We start from the raw sequence: 21,161 nt of genomic DNA on the forward strand, positions 1-21,161 counted from the left end.
ACACACACACACACACACACACACACGTGGGCAGTGGTGGCGAATGCCTTTAATCCCAGCACTTGGGAGGCAGAGGCAGAGGCAGGCGGATTTCTGAGTTGGAGGCCAGCCTGGTCTACAGAGTGAGTTCCAGAACAGCCAGAGCTACACAGAGAAACCCTGTCTCAAAAAAAAAAAAAAAAAAGAATAAATTTTTAGAATGCAGTTAGGAATTAGCTGCTTTAGTAAAGTGGTGGCAACAGGTTCTTCTCTGACATCCATGACACCTCTAGCCCTGGGTCGTTGGCTAGGTTTCCAGTAACAGGTATGATTTCTCTCCTGCTGAGCAATCCTTAAGTGCAACTGGAGAGCTGTTGGTTACCACCAATATAAGAGTGCCACTATTGCCCCTCACGGTTGTCACTCCATGCTGGTTCATACCCTTTTTGGTTCATAGCCATTACAGCTGGAAGAAACCCATGGTTTCTCTCCCTTGAAAGTTTGTATACAGCAAAAGCTGATCTTCCTGCAGAAGGCTTCCGGGTCAAACCCAGCTGAGGTCCTCTAGATCTTGTGTCTGAAGTGCATGGTGTGTGTCTTCAGCAATAGGGACTTAACCTTTAGTGTCTTGAAGGCAACCAAGGGCAATAGTAATACCTGTTATTATATTTTAAAGTACTTCAATGTGAGCTTTTTCGGATGATAATAAGCAAGTTTCCTTGATAAAATTTTTGCTTATTTTTGTGATGTTACAGGGAAATGTCTTATGTCAAGACCGTAAATGTACTGGATCTGCATCACTTGAAGACATGAGATTGAGAACAGACTATGTTTTAAGTGCAAGAAGCTTCCTTTGTTCACGTATCTGTTTATGTATTTATTTATGTATGTATTTTAAAGAGATAGGGCCTCTCTTCGTTGCTCAGGTTGACCCTGAACTTGCTTCCAAACACTCTTCTGCTTCAGCCTCCTGAATAGCTGAGACGATAAGCGCTTTCTTGGCTAACACATTTCTTGAATGTTGACGACTCCACCTAGACTTTCTGTTTTATAAATTACTTGGTTTGAAAGAAGTAACAGAAAAGATCAGAAAGGCAAAACTTAGTAATAATACTGATTATATCATGCAAAGTCTGGTTTATCAAAGTTTTCAATTATGTTGTCATGTAACCCACACATTATCAGCTCCTATCCCACGTGTTTGCTGTGGTTAGTATATGTTATTTTATGAAGGAATATTGTAAATATCACCATTCAACTAAGAAAGTCATACTTTGTGAACTGTTTAATGTTCAGTCTTTGTTTTGTTTTATAGGCTGTGGGGTGACCATGGACAAGAAGCTTTGGAATCTGCTCATGTTTGCTTAATAAATGCAACGGCTACAGGAACTGAAATTCTTAAAAACTTGGTACTGCCAGGTAAGGTGACACCGGTGATTGCATTCTAGGTGACTTCTTTAGTGCTCTGATACAAAGGTAGATCTTCTTAGGCTGACAGGGTGGCTTAGTGGCTGGTTACTTGCTGTTAGACCTGACAAGTTGAATTTGATCAATGCAGTCTGTAGTGGTTGGTCTCTGACCTCCTCATGTGTGCATGGCACATGTGCGCTCACATTCAAACAGTAAATATCAGAGCAAGCAAACAATCAAAGGAAAAAAAAACCTAAAACACGACTGTGACTATACTTTGTCTCCCTAGGTATTGGATCATTTACAATTATTGATGGAAATCTGGTCAGCGGAGAAGATGCTGGAAACAAGTATGTCTGTCTTTGAAAATATGAACCTGGTAGAGAAGGCAGAGCTCTCAGGGTGAGGCCTGAGCAGTTTTAACCTTGTGACTGAGTGTTAGATAATGGCGAAGAAGTGACTAAAGCCGAAGTGCTAAGACAGGGTCTGGCAAGCTGGCCGATAGCAGATGGGGCTCACTGTCACCCAGGGTCTGTCACTGTCTTTACTGCTGTCAGACAAAACAATAGCCATTTTTCTCTTACCTGTGAGTTCTGAGTGCTTTCTAAGTCCTGGCGTTAATTCCTTAGTGTTAGTGAAGAGTAACGATTGTATTCGGGGATTATAGGAATAAGAAAATGGATTCAGTGCCAACGCTTGAAAGGCAGAGGCCGGTGGAGCTCTGTAAGTTCAAGACCAGCTGTCAGCCAGAGCTAAAAAATGAGACCTTGTCTTTAAAAAAAGGAATAAGGGCTGGAGAGATGACTCAGGGGTTAAGAGCACTGACTGCTCTTCTGAAGGTCCTGAGTTCAAATCCCAGCAACCACATAGTGGCTCACAACCACCCATAATGAGATCTGATGCCCTCTTCCGGTGTGTCTGAAGACAGCTACAGTGTACTTACATAATAATAAAGCTTTGGGCTGGAGTGAGCAGAGGTCCTGAGTTCAATTCCCAGCAACCACAAGATGGCTCAAACCATCATCTATACAGCTACAGTGTACTCATACATAAAATAATAAGTATATCTTTTAAAAAAAATTTAAAAAAGGAATAAGAACAATATCTTTCATTTATATCTTTTTAGTCTGATATATTTCTTATTGTGCTATGATGCTAAATAAAAATGCCTCATAGATGACCTATGTTTTGTTTTTTACATATAGTCATACTTGGATTTTTCAGAACATTTCCAAATTTGATTTCATACTTACTGTTTTCAAGTGGTTAGAGTCTAGGAATCTCTCATTACATTTGTCCATAAACAACAAGTAAATATTAATTCAAGGAAAATCAGAATTTAGTTCATATTTCCTTTGATATGTTTTCTTTGGAGCGTAGTATATTTCTGCTATCTACAGCATAACTCTTTTATTGGTATCTATAAAATAATAAAAGTTCTATTATTGTTGCTTACCTTGCTGACTCTGCAGGATGGTTTAAGAATAATACAATCATTATTTTGTACTAACACTAAGGATTTCTTTTTCTTACGGAACCATGTGCTTTTGCCACAAAATTGTGCCCTGGCTCTCATCAGCAGCCACAGTATGGGCCTTTGGGACGTGACCAGAGTATGTGTGGGAGGAAGTCTGAATGAATCTTTTATAATTTCTTGCAAAAGCAAATCGTTCACTACAGCATTTCCCAGGTGTCTGCAGAACATTGGTTATAGGAAATGTTAATAGCCATTAAATGGAACAGTGGATTTCATGGTCAAATGTGTTTGGGGAATGGGTCAAAGAGGTTTCTGTAAACCTCTTTACTATAAAACGTTCTTTTGAGGCACATTAGGACTTTCTAGGGAGGAGATAGGCCATGTGGTGTTTCCTCTTCGTCATTCTTGGGACTCTTTCCTCTCAGCGCGTGCTGTGAAGCGGTGCCCTAGAGGATGCTGATTTACCCACCCCTTTCTTCAAGGAGACTTAACATCAGCTATGGACATAGTGTTTGTGGGCTGGGGACAGCTCAGTGGTAAAGTGCAGTAAAACACACATTTGTTTTCGCTTTTGAATGCAAGGTGCACACTATTATAAATGTTAAACAACTTTTGCTTTATAGCCATATAAATCTTGGCTTTTTTTCTATCCCCTTCAGCTTTTTCCTTCAAAAAAGCAGTATTGGCAAGGTAAGCAGTCCATGACTGAGTATGGTGGTGTGTGAGCATCCAATAATGCCACTATATCTTGGCTGCTAAAAAAGTTTTGACTTTCAAAGATCTTATTCTCTGAGGGAAAAGTGGGTTTAGCTCATTTTCTAATCTGGTAAATCTCTTGGTAGTTTAAGAACTTAGAGTACTGTGGCTTTACAGTGTCCTTTATTAAAGTCTCGAGTGACATTGATGTTCAGTGGATAGAGTACTATGGTAGGAAATTAGTAAGTGGAGTTAGCCAGAAAGTTCTTTTTTTTTTTTTTAATACATCAAATGAAAACCTTAGTTTTTAAACTACACACGCACACGCACAGACACAGACACTTTTATATTTCAAATGAAAGCTGTGTTACATTCTGAATGGAGTTGAGCTTACTTTAGTGATTAGCCACTCTTGTGTAGGTAGACAGGGTCTGAACGGGATTCAGCCCAGCCCTGCTTGCTGCCTGGTTTTCTCTTTCACCTGATCAGAAAAGTCAAGGGCAAATAATGTGGTCATTTAAGAACTCTGTAAATGATAGCTTAGTTCAACCTGAGTAACGGTCTACTTGGACCTTAGTTAAATCCTGAGGAGGAGAATTGTCACATCCATGCATGGAATTTGGAAAGTTTCACATTGAGTTTTTCTTAATCTGTAAGTGTGGGATCACATTGTAGCCAAGCGCTTTCTAATTCAAATCAAATGCTTTGTCTTTGAAAAGAACCGAGCTCAAGCTGCCATGGAATTCTTACAAGAACTAAATAGCGATGTCTCTGGAAGTTTTGTGGAAGAGGTATAATATATATACATTATTATTTTTTTGCTACAGTGTGTTTTAAAAAAATAATTCAAAATCCTAGAACTTAGAATTTTGAATTTTTGTGTCATTTATATTTAGTTGGAATTTAATTTGTCAACTCATTTATATTAAAATAGCTTATGTGTTTCTGCCATGTTTAATATGTGAAACTGTTGAATTTTTCCTCCCCTTGTCTTATTTAGAGTCCAGAAAACCTTCTAGACAATGATCCTTCATTTTTCTGTAGGTTTACTATTGTGGTTGCAACTCAGCTTCTTGAAAGGTAAGTTTTCGATGTAAATATTTTTCATAGTCTTACTTGGTTTACATAGTTTTCTATGTACATCTTTCTGTATACATATTTTGTCTTGTTTCTAAAATTTTTAAAGAAGCTTTTCATTTGAAATTCTTGTATGGGGAATAAAAAGTTAGATATTTGGATATGTTTAGAGTAATTTAAGTGAACACTAGCTATTGCTAAGTGATGAAAAATTAATTAGAAGCCAGGTATGGTAGTATTCACTGCAGTCTCATCACCCAGGAGCCAGAGAGAGAGGATCAGGAGTTCGAGGCTAGCTCGGCCTACATAGTAAGTATCAGGATAGCTTGAGCTGCATAGTGATCTCCAGTGTTTCTGAAACACCAAAACCAAGAAAAGTAAAATCAAGGTAGTTCCGCAGTTACTGTTAGAGGAGGATTTGTAGGTGTCTGGGTTTTGGAAATGTTCCACTGTGATGAAAATGTTCAGATAGTGTGCTCAGCAGCATTCTTCCTAGTGCTACAGACTGGGCTTTCTCACCCCTCGAGTGCACCAGTTGTGAGGTTGTTGCCCCGTGAAATTGCTTGCTTTCCACTGTGTTCTTGCCTGGCATATACTTGCTTGCTTATGTTCTTATTTTGCCTTCTTTTTCAGTACATTACTGCGTTTAGCAGATGTTCTCTGGAATTCCCAGATCCCTCTTTTGATCTGTAGGACATATGGACTAGTTGGTTATATGAGGATTATTATAAAAGAACACCCAGGTAAAATTGTTAAGCATATGGGACTTGCTAATGGTTACTTGAGCAGTAATTTTAGAAACTTGCTAATTTAGGAAGTCACAATTTTTTAATTGTTTTGAATTACAAAATAAATTTCTAGCAGTACAGGTTCAAAAAGGCAATAAGATTCAATAGGTTTTTTTATGTGCTTACTTATTTATATGTGTATTGATGTTTTGCCTACATGTATGACTGTGTACCAAGTGTATATGAGTGCCTACAGAGTCCAAAAGAGGACCTCATATCACCCAGAACTGGGCTTACAGGTGGTTGTGAACCACCATGTCAGTGCTGGGACTTGAACCTGGATTCTCTGGAAGAGTAACCACTGCTCTTAACCATTAAGCCATCTCTAGCCTGATTCAAAGGGTTTTGACTATTTCCTTACATAGCATTATAAATGGATGCAGGCCAGAGACATAACATACACCTTGTTTGTCTTGCTAAGAGACCCAGGAGCTATGTAAATACCTGGTTTCTTTTGTTCCCCAACCCAAAGTAGGGCATTTATGGTTGCCACAGGAGTGTGTGGGTCACTTTGACACAAACATTACATCAGTGGTTCTCAGCCTTCCTAATGCTATGACCCTTTAATAAAATTCCTCATGTTGTGGTGACCCCTAACCATAAAATTATTTTGTTGCTACTTCGTAGTCGCATAACTGTAATTATAGCACAGCATACATAGTAACGTATAGAATAAAAGTAACTAATTTTGCCTCTCCATTACACCACCATTTCCCACCTGTCTTTATTTTCAGTCTTATACTGGCCTTAGATTTCCCCATTCCATGTCCAGTTACATATGATAAGCCTTTTTCCGAGCTACTTTTCCTAAGGAAACGGTGTTAAAGGAAACCAGTGATTCATAGGCAGGCCTACAGCAGCCCAGAGCTGATGTCAGCTCTTACTATAAAATCTTAATCTTAGAATTTTATAAAATTTTCCTTTAGTATTCAGTAAAAATGCTTCTACTAAATAAAGTGTTTTCATTCTAAACCAGCTATGATATGAGCCAGGCACTCTGTTGGTGTAACAGTGGCTATTAACACTGAAGCCTCACAAGGCTTAGTGTCATGTGGGCAGTTAGGATACACTTTTGGTAGATGATGTCAGGCCATTTAAGAGTTAAAAATGGGAAGTGATGGGGTAACATTTGTGTTTTAAGTCGGTCGCTCTAATGTTAGAGTATGAGTAGAGAATTAGTGGACTTAAAGGAGCCAAGTTTGCAGTGGTGCGATGGGAGTGAGGTAAAGAAGGGAGGAGGGAGAGGGTGAGAGCCTCCAGCTTAGGGGAGATGCTACAGGAGTGGGTAAGAGGAGGCAGGTGATAATGAAGGTCAGCACTGTTAGCTGTGTGTCTGCTTTGATGTAAATGACTCATTTACTCTTTACAGAACCTGTATTAAGCGGATACTATTATCTCTGCACAGAAATATAATTGTTACTTGTCTAAAGTGACATAGCAAGTGGCAGACTTATAACCTCATTACAAATACTCACTGAAGTTGTGCATTGTTTTGTATCCCTCATGTGGAGAGTAGTGTCCAAAGTCAGATCAGGAAGTGGGAGTAACTGACATTGAGTAAAAGAAGCAGTTGAGGCTAGAGTGAGACCCTGTCTCAAGAAAAAAAAGTATAGGTTTCCAGCCTGGTGCGTTGGGTCATGCCTGTAACGACAACAACCAGGATGATGAGACAGAAGGATTGCCATGAGTTCAAGGCTAGCCTGGGCTATAGAGTAAGACTCCATTTCCAACCATCCAATTACACAAAAGTGTGTGTGTGTTTGTCTTACATTTCTATAATGAAGTAAAGAATTGAGTATCTTTTGGGATTGCTTGACAGTAATAGAATCTCATCCAGATAATGCATTGGAGGATCTACGACTAGATAAGCCATTTCCTGAACTGAGAGAACATCTTCAGTCTTATGACTTGGACCATATGGAAAAAAAGGTTAGTGGGTGTGTGTGTATGTCTGTGTGTGTGTGTTTGTGTTTGTGTGTGTGTGTGTGTGTGTATTTTTACAGAAACCTATGCATGCACCTGTGGAGGCCAGAGGTCAACCTCAGTTCTCTTAGTTGCTTTCTACTTTGATTTTGAGACAGTGTCTCATCAGTCTGGAGCTAGCCATTCATCTATGATTGGCCAATGAGATCCAGGATCTGCCTGCCTTGACCTCATGCACTGAGGTTCCAGCTTATAGACATGTCTGGCACACATTTTACTCACAGAGCTACTCCACAGCCACTCAGAAACCATTTCTAAAACCAGTTTTATTAAACCAGCTGATTTGCCTGTTTATTACTTCACGTGGGTTAGAAGATAATTATAAATATTGAAAATAAGATGGCATGTGAAGAGTTAATATTAACTAATACTGATATTGTCTCCATTTGTGTTTCTGTTTTAGGACCATAGCCATACTCCATGGATTGTGATCATAGCTAAATATTTAGCACAGTGGTATAATGAAGTATGTCCTTTTTGTTTTTTAATTACTATATTTTCAAGCTGTGATAAGGGATTTCCTTTAAGGGTTATGGGAGGTTAATGTTTTCCCTTGTGAGGGTGTAGTGCAAGTGGGAGCTTTTCAGTTGAAGTCTAGCTACCACTCTTTCAGTACTGATATTTTAATTAACAAATAGGAATTTTAGTAAATTTCATCCTGAAACTACTGTGGAGAATGAACGTAAAGAAATGGTCTATAGTTACTCTTTCCAAATTAAGCAAGCCTCTGTTTCAGTGATTTTATAATGGGGAAACCATGGGACACCCAATTTCCATATTTTGAGTTTTGATAACCAGATCTTTAAATATTTTAATCAATTTAGACAAATGGACGAATTCCTAAAAGCTATAAAGAAAAAGAGGACTTCAGAGATTTGATAAGACAAGGTAATTTTCTGCATTGTAATTAGGTATTATATAAAGCATATAAAGTATTAAATATTGAAAAACAATTGCATGAAACCAATATTTATTGTCAGATGATGCCGCCATGAGTCGTTATTTTGCTTTCCCGGGCGGGGGGTAAAGGCACCATTTCTTAAAGAGTTTAAGAAGCACTTGAGAGGCAGAGCCAGGTGAGTTTGAGGCCAGCCTGGTCTACAGAGTGAGTTTTAGGACAACCAGGGCTACACAGAGAAACGCTGTCTTGAAAATAAAAAAAATAAATAAATAAAAAGTTTAGGAAGAACAAGTGGTGGCTGTGTTTCCTGTAAGGGTCAGCACTGTGGTCCTCTGTTCAGCTCCTGATAAGGTTTTCCTATAATGTTGGAAGCCAAAGTGAAAGGAGACATTGTTAGCTATTTCTTGTTTTAATAGGGATTTTAAAGAATGAGAATGGAGCTCCAGAAGACGAAGAGAATTTTGAAGAAGCCATCAAAAATGTGAACACAGCACTAAATACAACTCAGGTATCAAAGAATCTGCTGGAACCACTAAGTTTTCTGATGTTTTCATATGTGAAAGTTGATATAACAATTTAACCTAATATTGCCTAAATGCCTAAACAAAGAAATGTTTGGGTTTTTTTGTTTTGTTTTTTATTAAGACAAGGTCTTCTTTTATGCAGCCCAGGCTACCTTCAAATTCGCTGTATAGACCAGGCTGGTTTTGAACTTGTGACACTTTTCCTGCCTCTGCCTTTCAAGTGTTACAAGTATGTGCCATGCCCAGCCGAAAACAGCAGTTTAGTTTTAATAAAGTTTTGTGCCCTGCATGGTGGTGAATGCCTGTACCTCCACCCCTGGTCCCGGGAGGGGAGCAAGGTGAGGAGTAGTCATCCTTGGCCACATAGCAAGTGCAGAAACAGCTGGGGCTCAAAACAAAACGAAAAAATCTATATTATCCTCATTAAAATTATGTCCGTGCTTCAGCATATAATAGCAATAAATTAAAGTCATTTTTTTCACTTAGAGAAATATGGTTTATGAATAGTTGAGAATTTGGAGGTAAGACTTACAAATGATAGTTTGCTAGTCAAAAGAAGTACTAAACTCAAAAGCTAAATTTTGTCATCTTGCTTCTTCTTTTTTTTTTTTTTTTTTTTTGCAGCAGTTATTTAGATATAAGTGGAGATGTTCTCAATGACTTGTACATTGCAAAAATTATAAGCTGGCACGGTACCTCACACTGTAATCCTGGCACTTCGGAGGCTGAGGCAGGTGGATTCCGAATCTGAGGCCTGAAGCCAGCCTGGGCTACAGAGTGAGGTTAAGCCCAACTTACAATACATAAAAAATATCGGAAAATAAGTCAGACAGCTGCTGCTGCTTCTTCTTCTTCTCCTTCTTCTTCTTTGAGTTTGTTCGTTCGTTTTTGAGGAACTGTGGAATAAGACACCTGGAAGATTTTTATAGTTTGTTTTGTTTTGTTGATTTTTACAATTTATAGCTTGAGTACTGCCTTTCTCATTAGGAAAGCACTCAAGCCACTGTAGACATTTTGAAGACCATGAAACGGTTCCTGAGTGTATGCCTTGTAAATCTTCTAGCTAAGGAACATCTTTTATGTTAATTGGAAAGATGTTGAAAATGTATATATATAGCTATCAAACGATACATGTTAGATCTGCATTTTTACTGAAAATAGAATGTAATGATCAGTTTTTAAAACTAAGGGATGATGATAAAGCCAGGCATGGTGGCATGTACCTGTAATGCCAGAACCGAGGAGATGGAGGGAGAGGCTTGAGAGCACATTAGTTGCATAGTGAGTTCTAGTCCAGTATGGGCACAAGAAAAATAAAACAGAAAAATGGTTCTAGGAGTTGGGGGCAGTAAATTGAACAATTGGATATTAATGTATGAACAAAGTTAGAGTGTGAGAAGGCAAGAAGGGGTCTGGGTATTGGATAGGGAGTACCTAGGGGGCAGTGTTAGAGAGGGAGCCGGGAAGGAGGAAAAGGCCTGAGTGAAGTGCCACCCAGAGGTCTGCTGCACGAGCTTCTCAAGCAGAGGGCACGGGCGCAGGGCACGGGTGCAGGGCACGGAGTCAAAGGATCAGTAGGAAAGTCAGTACGATTGAAGGGGAAAGAAAGTGATAGGCAAGATTTGAGTTTGGAGAGCTAGAAAGGGCCATACCATAACAGAATCTTGCAGACCGTAGAAGGGTTTTGAGCAGGGAAGTAGGAAGGTCTGTTTGATGTTGAGACAGGATCTCACTGTATATAGTGCTAGCTGGCCTGGAACTCATTAGTAGACCAGGTGGCCTGGAGCTCACACAGATTCACCTGCCTCTGCCTCCTAGTGCTGAGATTAAAGATGTGTGCCGCTACAGTGGGCCATTCAAAAGACTGTTGACTCTTATGAATACAGTAGAGGTGTGGGGTTGGAAGCCAAGACACCAATCACGAGGTTGTCACTGAGAACTCTATTTTGTCTGCATAGAATCAAAGCCTATAGTTCGTAAAGTTTTTATTACTGTGGTGATCTTGTGAGTTTCAAATTGCACAATTACTTATTTTTTGTTAGAGTGGTCATCTCTGAACAGCCCTGGAATTAGGGTGAATGGATTTCAGGATTTTCATTAGCTGGGAAACCATGAACAGCTTTAAATCTGGCTTTGTAGTAATGTCAGTAGTCATTGTTGTCTTCAGATACAAAGTATATAGAATGACATGTTTGGATTTTCCTTCACTCCATGTAGATACAGGAGACTTGTCTGAAATGCTAACAGGCCAGGAGAGGATTTTTCTTCCATTCTCTTTCCCATCAGATCTCCATCAGAATCTGATTGTAAATAAAACTAAATACATCAGAAGTTGATATTTTACTGCACTTTGAAAATATAAAGGACTTATTTAAAGAAATAGCATTGAAAATAAAGGTGGACAGCATTCTTAATGTAAGTAAATGTTTTGTGTTCCTTTGTTAGATCCCAAGCAGTATTGAAGATATATTTAATGATGATCGATGCATAAATATCACCAAACAGGTAACAATGAGAAGGAAAAATAAAGGTGTCTTCAATTCCAGCTCAGAATACACACCTTTTAGTAGTTTTTTCTTGTTCTTTTAGACGCCACCTTTTTGGATTCTAGCTCGTGCCTTAAAGGAATTTGTGGCCAAGGAGGGTCAAGGAAATTTACCTGTTCGAGGCACAATTCCTGATATGATTGCAGATTCAAGCAAATACATAAAACTGCAGAATGTGTAAGTGTCTTTTAGTTGTGGTTATTTTGTTTGTTTTTCAAAACAGGGTTTTTGTGTGTAGCCTTGGCTGTCCTAGAATTAGCTTTGTAGACAAGGCAAGCCTTGAATTCTGTGGGGTTAAAGGAATGTGCCACCATGCCTTATCACTGTTTTAAAACTATGTGTAACAGGCTACTTAAATCTGCACTCCTGCAGATTTAAGGGATTCAGACCCTGGTTTCTGACAGGGACCTAAACAAATATGTTACATGAACAACTCACCTTCTTGAAGTTAAGTCCAAGGAAAATCACACACTTCAAACCTGCACAGTAGTATAAATCATGAAAAACTTTGTTTAATATCTTAGTTATATTTGACTGCAAAAATAACTAGTATTAAAGCTGAGTCTCTCCCAGGGAAGGCCACACCTTTTAGGGTGAAGGTGGTACTTTTGGGGATTGAACCTGGGTCCTCATATATATATGTGAAGCAAGAGTTCTACCTTTGAGCAATGTCCCCAAAGTCACCATTAGTTTCTGTCTTCGGTTGTCCTTTGCCAAATTTTCAGTATTTTGACTCATAGACTAGGACAACAAACCAAGATTTGTTAAACACTGACCAAGATCTTCTCTGTATGGCAACCTTTGGCCCTGGAGGAAACCAGGTTAGCTCCCTTGTATTCATCAGCTCTGTACTTTAGTTACAAAGAAGGTAACATCCACGGAGACCCGACCTTACGGATCCATGTGTGTCAGAGTAGGGATACTGGATAACAGGTGTTTATCTACAGTCATTGACTCCTTAAGTTATGAGAGATTAATGACCAGAAGAAAATGACTCAAAAGAAAGACTCCCATGAGTGTCACCTGGGTACATTGAAGTTGACTGCTGTAGGGATGACAGGTGTCACCTGGATACATTGAAGTTGGCTGCTGTAGGAATAATGGGTGTCACCTGGGTACATTGATTTTGGATGCTGTAGGGATAACAGGTGTCACCTGGGTACATTGAAGTTGGATGCTATAGGAATAATGGGTGTCACCTGGGTACATTGAAGTTGGATGCTATAGGAATAATGGGTGTCACCTGGGTACATTGATGTTGGATGCTGTAGGGATAACAGGTGTCACATGGGTACATTGAAGTTGGCTGCTGTAGGGATAACAGGTGTCACCTGGGTACATTGAAGTTGGATGCTGTAGGGATGGATAACGGGAGCCTTGGCTTTAGAGGACTCCAGAAGTCTACTGCCAGCTCTTCCATGACACCTGCTGGTGATAGTTCTCTACCATTTTCACATTTCATATGTTTCCAAACATTTTTAAATTAAAAATAAATTTTTGTTCACTTAAAGATGACGTTAGCTTTGCTAATTTTAGGAGTCATTAATTGTAGGGTTTTGTTGTTGTCATTCTTTTCCAGTTACCGAGAGAAAGCAAAGAAAGATGCTGCTGCTGTAGGCAATCATGTTGCCAAATTGCTTCAGTCTGTTGGCCAGGTAAGTGGTGAACAGTACTTCTCCCCGCAGCGCGGAGCTCAGCCAGGGAGGGGTTAGAGAGGGAAGGCAGGGCCCTGGCTTCTTGCTTCTTTGGCAGAAGTGCCTCCTTGTCTCTAATGAGCACCCCTGTTACAGGAGAACAGCTATGTTTGAAGTGTTTTCCCAGCTCTTGGCTTTGTGCTGTACCATTGCTGTCTCTGTGTATGTACGCACTAGAGAAAAACCTGCATTTATTTCTTTATAGGCACCAGAGTCCATTTCAGAGAAAGAATTAAAATTGCTTTGTAAGTCCTTTTAATTTTCTTATTTTGCTTAATAAAAATATGTTACAGAGGACGTGTTCTTGGGAGTTTTAAATGGTTGAAATTCTTGAAGTAGGGTGTGTGTATCGTTAGGTAAATTTTATTTTGTTTTCTTGTACTCTAAAGGACATTTTAAGACTGGGCCATTGGTACTCATTTGATCTGTGTTAAGTGACTGTAATGGAATTAAGAATATGTCATGATAGCTCATGGCTGGGCTTCTGGGCTTTTCTCCCTAATTTCTGAGGCGGTAAAGCAGGTTCTTGGAGTCAGTTGCAGGTTGGAGGTAGCTCAGCAGGTTTAAGTGCTTGCCATGCAAACACACAGACCTGAGCTCACTACGCTGCAGTGGTGAGCTCGAGTTTGTATGAGATAGGTGGAAAACAAGTAAAAACAAAAAGAAAAATAATACAGTGGCGATTCATAGAAGACACTCAGAATCAATCCCTGGCCACCACATATTCACCACATAGTCACGGATGGCTAAGCATATCCATGCATATATCACACACAGAAGTAACAGTTTCATAAAGTTAGTTGCCGGGTTAGAAAGATGGCCTATCAGTTAAGCAAAGGAACCCCAAGGAACAGGTACACAAACAATTGTTTTAAGCCTTCCTTACACACCGAACTGGGAATATAACCAAGGCAGCAATTGGTTCATACCATTAATATTCAGTATCTAACAAAACCCCCACAGTACTGTGGTCACTCAATAAAATTTTTAATGAATAAATGCTTCAAAATGTTTATTGTTTTTAAATTATTTATTTAATTTTTTTGGGAGGGGGGTTTTGAGACAGGATTTCTCTGTATAGCTGTCCTGGAACTCACTCTGTAGACCAGGCTGGCCCTCCCAAGTGCTGGGACTAAAGGCGAGTGCCACCATGCCTGGCTATGTGTATGTGCCTATCTGTGTGTGGATATGTGCACCTGCAGAAGTTGGAGATGTCAGATCCCCTTGGAGCTAGAGTTATAAGTAGTCATGAGGTACCTGCTGTGGGCAGGTGGGTACTGGGAACTGAACTCAATTCCTCTCCATTAACAGCAAGCTCTCCTAACTGCTGATCCATCTTGTAGCCCTAATTTCTTGTTCTTAAAGTGACCCATAATTTGGTGTATTCAGTTGTCACAACCTTCCTGAAGTCTTTACTGTTTCCAGGCAGCAATTCTGCATTTCTTCGAGTGGTAAGATGTCGATCTTTAGCTGAAGAGTATGGTTTGGATACAGTCAACAAAGATGAAATAAGTAAGTATAACAACCAGATGCTAACTTAAAAGATACTAATAAAATGTGTACAATAGTGTTGAATAAATGGTGCTAATTTAAAAATGATGTGAATATTTTATAGATTACCCGAATGATTTTTATTTACATATATTGTTCATAAATAAATACATAAAATTGTGTTTAGATTACAGAGCGTATTGTGTGCTATATAGAAGAACTAACATCATCATGTTTCTACCTTGGTAGAGACTCCAGCTAGGAGTCTGTAAGATCCCTTGTGTTACATCTTAATTAATGTATTTATTTCTTATTTATAATTTTATACTTTATTTTAATAAAATATTTAATATTTTTTGCTAATATTGTCTTGTATCCTGAAACTTGAGTATGAATTCAGCCTTTTGTTGCTTGTGTATGTTATCTAGTTCTACTGATTTTTTTTTTTCCTTTCAGTTTCTAGCATGGACAATCCAGATAATGAGATAGTCCTATACCTGATGTTGCGGGCTGTTGATCGATTTCATAAACAGCATGGCAGATACCCAGGTAAGAACAGCAGTTGATTTACCAATACAAAGAAGATCTTTTGGCTTTTTTGTTGTTTTAAGACAGGATCTTACTTAGCTTGGGCTGGCCTTGAATTTGTGATCTTCCTCAATCAGTTTCCAAAGTATTGAATTTACAGGCATGAACCATCAGATTCACTCATTAAAGTCTTAAATAAATACTTGACTTGATGCCAGGTGTAGTGGCACTCGCTTTTAATCCCAGCACTAGAGGCAGAGCCGGGCCAGGTCTGCAGAGTGAGTTCCAGGACAGCCAGGCCTATGTAGAGAGAATCTGTCTCAAAAAAGACCAATCAACCAACCAACCAACCAGGAAAATCCACTTGACCTGAATTTTAGTATTCTGTGGGTATTAGAGGAACTATTATTTGATTTTTTTAAAAAAAGATTTCTCTCTTTGTGTATTTTATATACATATTTACATACATACACACATACACACACACACACACACACACACACACACACACACACACACATATACATACACACATGCCAGAGGAGGGACTCTGATCCTATTACATGGTCATGAGCCACCCTGTGGTTGCTAGGAATTGAACTCAGGTCCTCTGGAAGAGCAGCCAGTGCTCTTAACCCCTGAGCCATCTCTCCAGCCCAGTGCTCTATTACTTGTTTTTTTAAGGCTAACTACTTTTAAACCATTTGATTCTAAACTGTTAGAGAAGAGTGTTGGTTGAATGTGTATAGATCACTAACATGTCCTTGTGTCTTTTTTTTTTTAAATTTTGAAGATTTATTTATTTTATGTATATGAGTACACTGTAGCTGTCTTCAGACACACCAAAAGAGGACATCAGATCCCATTACAGATGGTTGTGAGCCACCACGTGGTTGCTGGGAATTGAACTCAGGACCTTTGGAAGAGCAGTCAGTGCTCTTAATCGCTGAACTGACTCTCCAGTCGTATCTCTTGTGTCTTATTTTTATATTTGTCTTTTTAAAATTCATGTGTGTGTGTGTAGGTCTCAAAAACTTAGTGGTTTAAAACAGGTTAAAGTGTGTGTGTGCATGAGTGTACACATGTGTGCATGTATGTGTGGGGACCAGAGGTTGATATTAAATGTCTTCTTCAGTTGCTGTTCACATTATTTTTTGAGAAAAGATTTCTCATTGAACTGAGGGCTCACAGATTTGGCTAGACTGGCTGGCCAAGCAGGATCCTCCTGTCTTTGGGTTTCCCAGTGATAAGAATGCGGGTTCTTGGGGATTGAACTGGGCTCCTCAGGCTTGCACTGCAGCAGTTTCCCCACTGACCCATCTGCTGGCCTTTGAGTCAATCATGTCTACTGGCTGGTGGTTTGAGCTGAAGCAGCTCCTTTTTGAAGAGGGAGGTTCCTAGTTGTATGGTGCCTCCTAGGCCCGAGACTCTGAAGGTTTGACTGAGTTAAGTATCTAAGAGACATCTTCACTCCCCTCACTGAGATGCTTCACACCTGGGTATGGTGGCTCACACCTATAGGGTGGACATTCAGGAGGCTGAGGTAGAAAGATTGCTGTGAATCTGAGGTCAGCTGGGCTGCAGAATGAGACTTTGTCCCAAACAACAAAGAAGAGAAAAAGAAATGACGAAGGACTGGCTTAGTGGCCCTAGCACTCCTAAAGCCCTGGATTAGATTTCCTGCATGAGAAAACAACAACAAAATCCTTGTCTTGTATTCTAGTTTTGCTGTTCATGAACTAAGTAATTAGTCTGTGTCCCAGCTTTTCTATCTATATAATTGTGGCTCCTTCATAGAGTTCTTATGAGAATTAAATTAGTGCATAGGCACAAGGTACGTAGAATAGTATCCAGCATTTATTAATGTTTAGTAAATGTTGTATATTACTAGGGCTTTATGTCCTCAGTGCCATTTAATCACTCAAAATGGAAATAAAGGGCTGGGTGTAGCTTAGTTTGTTGTTGAGTGAACAAAGTCCTAGGTTCAGAGATCTTCAGCACTGAAAAAAGCATACGCCTGTTATCTCACCCAGGAGGTAGAGTCAGGAGAATTAGAAGTTCAGGGTCACCCCTGACTACATACAAGTTTGAGACTAGCAGGGATTAATAATAAGACTTTGTTTCCAAAAAGTAAGAAAATAGAAATTTAAATTAAAGAATATAAGGTATTTTCTCTTTAATTTTTTGATCAAATAATTATTGAGTATTTTTTGTGTTAATCTTCTACAACAATAATTAGCTAAGACTTAAAAGACCAGAAACCCACCAGAATGTTGGGATTATAGGCTGTCACTAAGTTAAAATCCCTAGACCTGAGTAAGACTTACTGAACTTCAATTTGTGATACATTTTAGTTTATCAGATTTCTGATATTTTCAAATGTTGGTTTATGTTTGTTCTGTAGTTTTATACCTTACTGTTTTGATTAGGCCACCTGAAACTGGATTAAGTAAGAGATAATGATCAGTTTGAATTACTTTTTTCCCTGAGACCTGGTGCCTATGCAGCCCTGGCAGTCCTAGCACTCACTATGTAATGCATGGCGTTCGCAAACACAGAGATCTGCTTGCCTTTGCCTCCTGAGTGCTGAGTTAAAGGTGTGCACTATTATGCCCAGCCCACACTATTTATTTTAATGGAAACGTGTGTATATGTATGTGTGTGTGTGTGTGTGTATATATATATACACACACACACATACACTTTTCTTTTAGGAGTGTCTAACTATCAAGTTGAAGAAGATATAGGGAAGTTGAAGTCCTGTCTTACTGGCTTCCTTCAGGAATATGGGCTGTCTGTAATGGTGAAAGACGATTATGTCCATGAATTGTGAGTATTCTTTAAAGCATATAAAGATCATACTCACTGGGAGAGACTGTGATGAGACTAATAAAAATGTATACCCCCATCCTTTCTGTAGTTGCCGGTACGGAGCTGCTGAGCCACACACCATTGCTGCGTTCCTGGGAGGTGAGTTTTGTAGATGAAATGACTTATTTGTTATCATACAGTTACTATTTGTTGTAATTAGGAGGTCAGTAGAGCCGGCTGTTGGGCTTTGTCCTCCACACTGCTCTCCTTGCCTGCCAGCTCCCGTGCCATCAGAGCAAACGACTCCTGGAGTCTTTAGTCCTTCTGAAGACCTTCCTTCCAATCATGAGCCTCACTTAGCTCTCTGGGTACAAGGACACATAGGCCTTCCTCCTCTTCCTCCCCTTCCTCCTCCCCCTCGTATCTTCCTGTCCCATCAGTTCTTAGAAACAAAGGCTAACTTGACTAAAAGGCCCTGTGTCCCTTCTTTTCCTGAGACATGCCCTAGGTCTTTGCACCTCAGGGCCCAGTGAAAACCTGCCATTTCTTTCATAAATCTCCCTTTATCAGTTTGCTCCAGTTAAGTTAGACACTGTAACTATACCATAGATTGGACCTTATAGACATCAGAAATGTATTTCTTACGGGTTTCAAAGATTCAGATGCCAGCATAGTGAGAGGCTGTAGAGATCTCACTGCCTGTCTCATTCATGGTGGTTTTCTCACTTTGCTCTCACATATAAAAAGAAACCTGCAGGATCCCCTTTATAAGGGCATGAATCTATTTGTGCAGGCTCCATCCGCAGGTCTAATCACTTCCCAGAAGCTCCACCTAATACCATTGCTCGGAGTGTCCACGTGTTAACGACAGGGAGAAGGAGTACAAACATGAAGCAAATAATACCTTTTAAAAATGACTCTCCTGCCTGTTGCCTCCCATAGCCTGAGCTGGTGCTTATGACTCTCCTGCCTGTTGCCTCCCATAGCCTGAGCTGGTGCTTATGACTCTCCTGCCTGTTGCCTCCCATAGCCTGAGCTGGTGCTTATGACTCTCCTGCCTGTTGCCTCCCATAGCCTGAGCTGGTGCTTATGACTCTCCTGCCTGTTGCCTCCCATAGCCTGAGCTGGTGGTGCTTATGACTCTCCTGCCTGTTGCCTCCCATAGCCTGAGCTGGTGCTTATGACTCTCCTGCCTGTTGCCTCCCATAGCCTGAGCTGGTGCTTATGATCGTTTCCTTTCTAGATGTTGAAGGCAGGTCCAGTCTGAGGAGTAGTCTGTTCAGAATGCTGTTACTGATGTAGTCCTAAGAAAACTATATTTTAAGCAAACGCAAAGCCTGATTCTGGATAATTTATGTAAATAAAATCATTCTTTCATGTCTAAATAGTAAGGTAACCTGCAAATTCATAGGAAAGGGCAAATTATTATTTATTTACATAGGCCAGATTCTAAGAGACACAATGAGAGAGGCCTAACGAGTGTAGGTAGGTCTTTAGTTTTATGTGTTTTGTAATGATTATGAATGTAATTCTCCGAGGCTTTCCCTATATAAACGTGAGCCATTCCTCTGTATTAGTCCTTCTTTTCTTCTTTATCATACCACAAAGTCTTCTACATACTATATGCTGTATTTATTTGTAAGCTATCCTTTCTCTTGCTGTTAAACAGAAAGACCCAAGGTAGCAAGCAGCAGATCTTTTTGTTTCTTGTACCTCTGCTACATCTATGGTGCCTGAGAGATTTGGTGATAGTACAGGTTTAAGTCCACAGCCTCAGTATGTAGAAAGAAGCTGCCTCAGTTTTAAAAAGATTCTTTTTTTTCTTGGTGGAATTTCACTGTCTCTTGTGTTTCAAGTACCTTACAGGAGCTCTGTAGTATTCAGTGTGGGTTTGATCCTGAATAATAATTATTATAATCTTTTATTTTGTTATGACTCATTAAAATGTTTGTTTTGGATTTTAAACAGCTTGGCTTTATGTTTTTTGTTTGTTTTGCCTTTTGTACTCATCTGTATCTGTGGTGTATTCTATATAGCATAGATCTCATATACACCAGGCTGGCCTTCCAATTCCATTTGTAACTGAGATTGGCCATGAACTCATAATCTTGCCTTTACATCCCCAGTCTGATGAAATAGAGTCATCAGAAGTCAATAGTGTCTTCACTGCATATCCTTGGCCAGCCTAGAACATACTATGTTGAGCAGGTTGGCTTTGAACTCACAGAGATCCACCTGTCTTTGTCTCCTTAGTACTGGGATTAAAAGCATGCACCGTCAGGCCCAGTCTGGTATATATTACTTAACTCTTAAAATTTATTCTTTTCAAACATTTACTTCTCTCCTTTTTCCTACAGGAGCTGCTGCTCAAGAAGTTATCAAAATAATCACCAAACAATTTGTAATTTTTAATAATACTTATATTTATAGTGGTATGTCACAAACTTCTGCAACTTTCCAGTTGTAGAATAAGCACCGTGTGTATTATGTTAGTGGTTGGAACTGTAATTGTCTTCATATTGTGCTTTAGTTTGTAAAAATCTGTTAAAGGACAGAAGTTAAATTGTTTCCTTAATAAAAGTTTTTCTCATTTGTAATATAGTCTTATTGTCTGGAATGGTGGGGAGAATGGGGAGAAAGCAGAACAAAAGCCAGCTCTTTGTAATTTAATTCATTAATGCTGGCTTGCTATTTTACAGTTACATATCATAGATATGTCTGTTTCACTAAAAAGAGTTAAAAATTAATTATCTTAATGAATTTAAGATGTGAATTTTAGCTGCGGACATTTTAAGATCATTACTTATTTAAAGTAGAACTTTTAAAGAAGCATTTCAGGAGCTTTATCAGGAAACAAAACCATTCCCTTGTGCTGTCATCATTCATTATATATACCTAAAGGTTTGCCACTATACCTATGTATTGAATTTTATGGGCTTGTCCCATCCATAAATGTCTTTTTATTGAATAATCATATTGGAATAATAGCATTTAGCAGCTTGTTAGATGGGAAGGAAAATTCCTGAAGGTGAGGAAAAGTAACAAACTAGAAATTCAAACTGGGAGGTCCAGATGTGTGTGTGATTCGGTATCCTAAGGCCCTAAATTGCCTGCTATGGAACAGTTCTCAAAGGCAGTCTCCTATGTGAGAACCTGGGTTATAGTTGACAAGAGGTGAGGGAGGGGGCTCATAGGGATTTTATTTCTTGAATACCTGTATCACTCTTGCTTGGCTGTGTCATCAGGTGACTTTGTC

The 21,161-nt window shown here is 39.3% G+C and overlaps 1 protein-coding gene across 3 annotated transcripts in view; it reads left to right on the forward strand.

Moving 5' to 3' along the window:
- The window catches only part of Nae1 (NEDD8 activating enzyme E1 subunit 1), a 23,246-nt gene extending 2,744 nt beyond the window's left edge, over positions 1 to 20,502 (forward strand). The window contains exons 2-21 of one of the 3 annotated variants that reach the window (XM_021169513.3): positions 735 to 864; positions 1,295 to 1,398; positions 1,679 to 1,739; positions 3,526 to 3,556; positions 4,282 to 4,353; positions 4,563 to 4,642; positions 5,273 to 5,382; positions 7,247 to 7,356; positions 7,814 to 7,876; positions 8,235 to 8,298; positions 8,728 to 8,819; positions 11,281 to 11,340; positions 11,425 to 11,558; positions 12,961 to 13,036; positions 13,281 to 13,320; positions 14,501 to 14,587; positions 15,023 to 15,115; positions 17,809 to 17,923; positions 18,015 to 18,064; positions 20,263 to 20,502. In XM_021169513.3, the coding sequence (XP_021025172.1) occupies positions 851 to 864; positions 1,295 to 1,398; positions 1,679 to 1,739; positions 3,526 to 3,556; positions 4,282 to 4,353; positions 4,563 to 4,642; positions 5,273 to 5,382; positions 7,247 to 7,356; positions 7,814 to 7,876; positions 8,235 to 8,298; positions 8,728 to 8,819; positions 11,281 to 11,340; positions 11,425 to 11,558; positions 12,961 to 13,036; positions 13,281 to 13,320; positions 14,501 to 14,587; positions 15,023 to 15,115; positions 17,809 to 17,923; positions 18,015 to 18,064; positions 20,263 to 20,372 (1,566 nt within the window). In that variant the 5' untranslated portion in view covers positions 735 to 850 and the 3' untranslated portion in view covers positions 20,373 to 20,502. The remainder of the gene's footprint in view (positions 1 to 734; positions 865 to 1,294; positions 1,399 to 1,678; positions 1,740 to 3,525; positions 3,557 to 4,281; positions 4,354 to 4,562; positions 4,643 to 5,272; positions 5,383 to 7,246; positions 7,357 to 7,813; positions 7,877 to 8,234; positions 8,299 to 8,727; positions 8,820 to 11,280; positions 11,341 to 11,424; positions 11,559 to 12,960; positions 13,037 to 13,280; positions 13,321 to 14,500; positions 14,588 to 15,022; positions 15,116 to 17,808; positions 17,924 to 18,014; positions 18,065 to 20,262) is intronic. The other 2 variants (XM_021169512.2, XM_029480602.2) reach the window with 2 other exon arrangements.
- The last annotated feature ends 659 nt before the right edge of the window (positions 20,503 to 21,161 follow it).

This window comes from Mus caroli, unplaced genomic scaffold (assembly GCF_978045245.1).
Source record: "Mus caroli unplaced genomic scaffold, Mus_caroli_1 scaffold_10, whole genome shotgun sequence".
Lineage (NCBI taxonomy): Eukaryota > Metazoa > Chordata > Mammalia > Rodentia > Muridae > Mus > Mus caroli.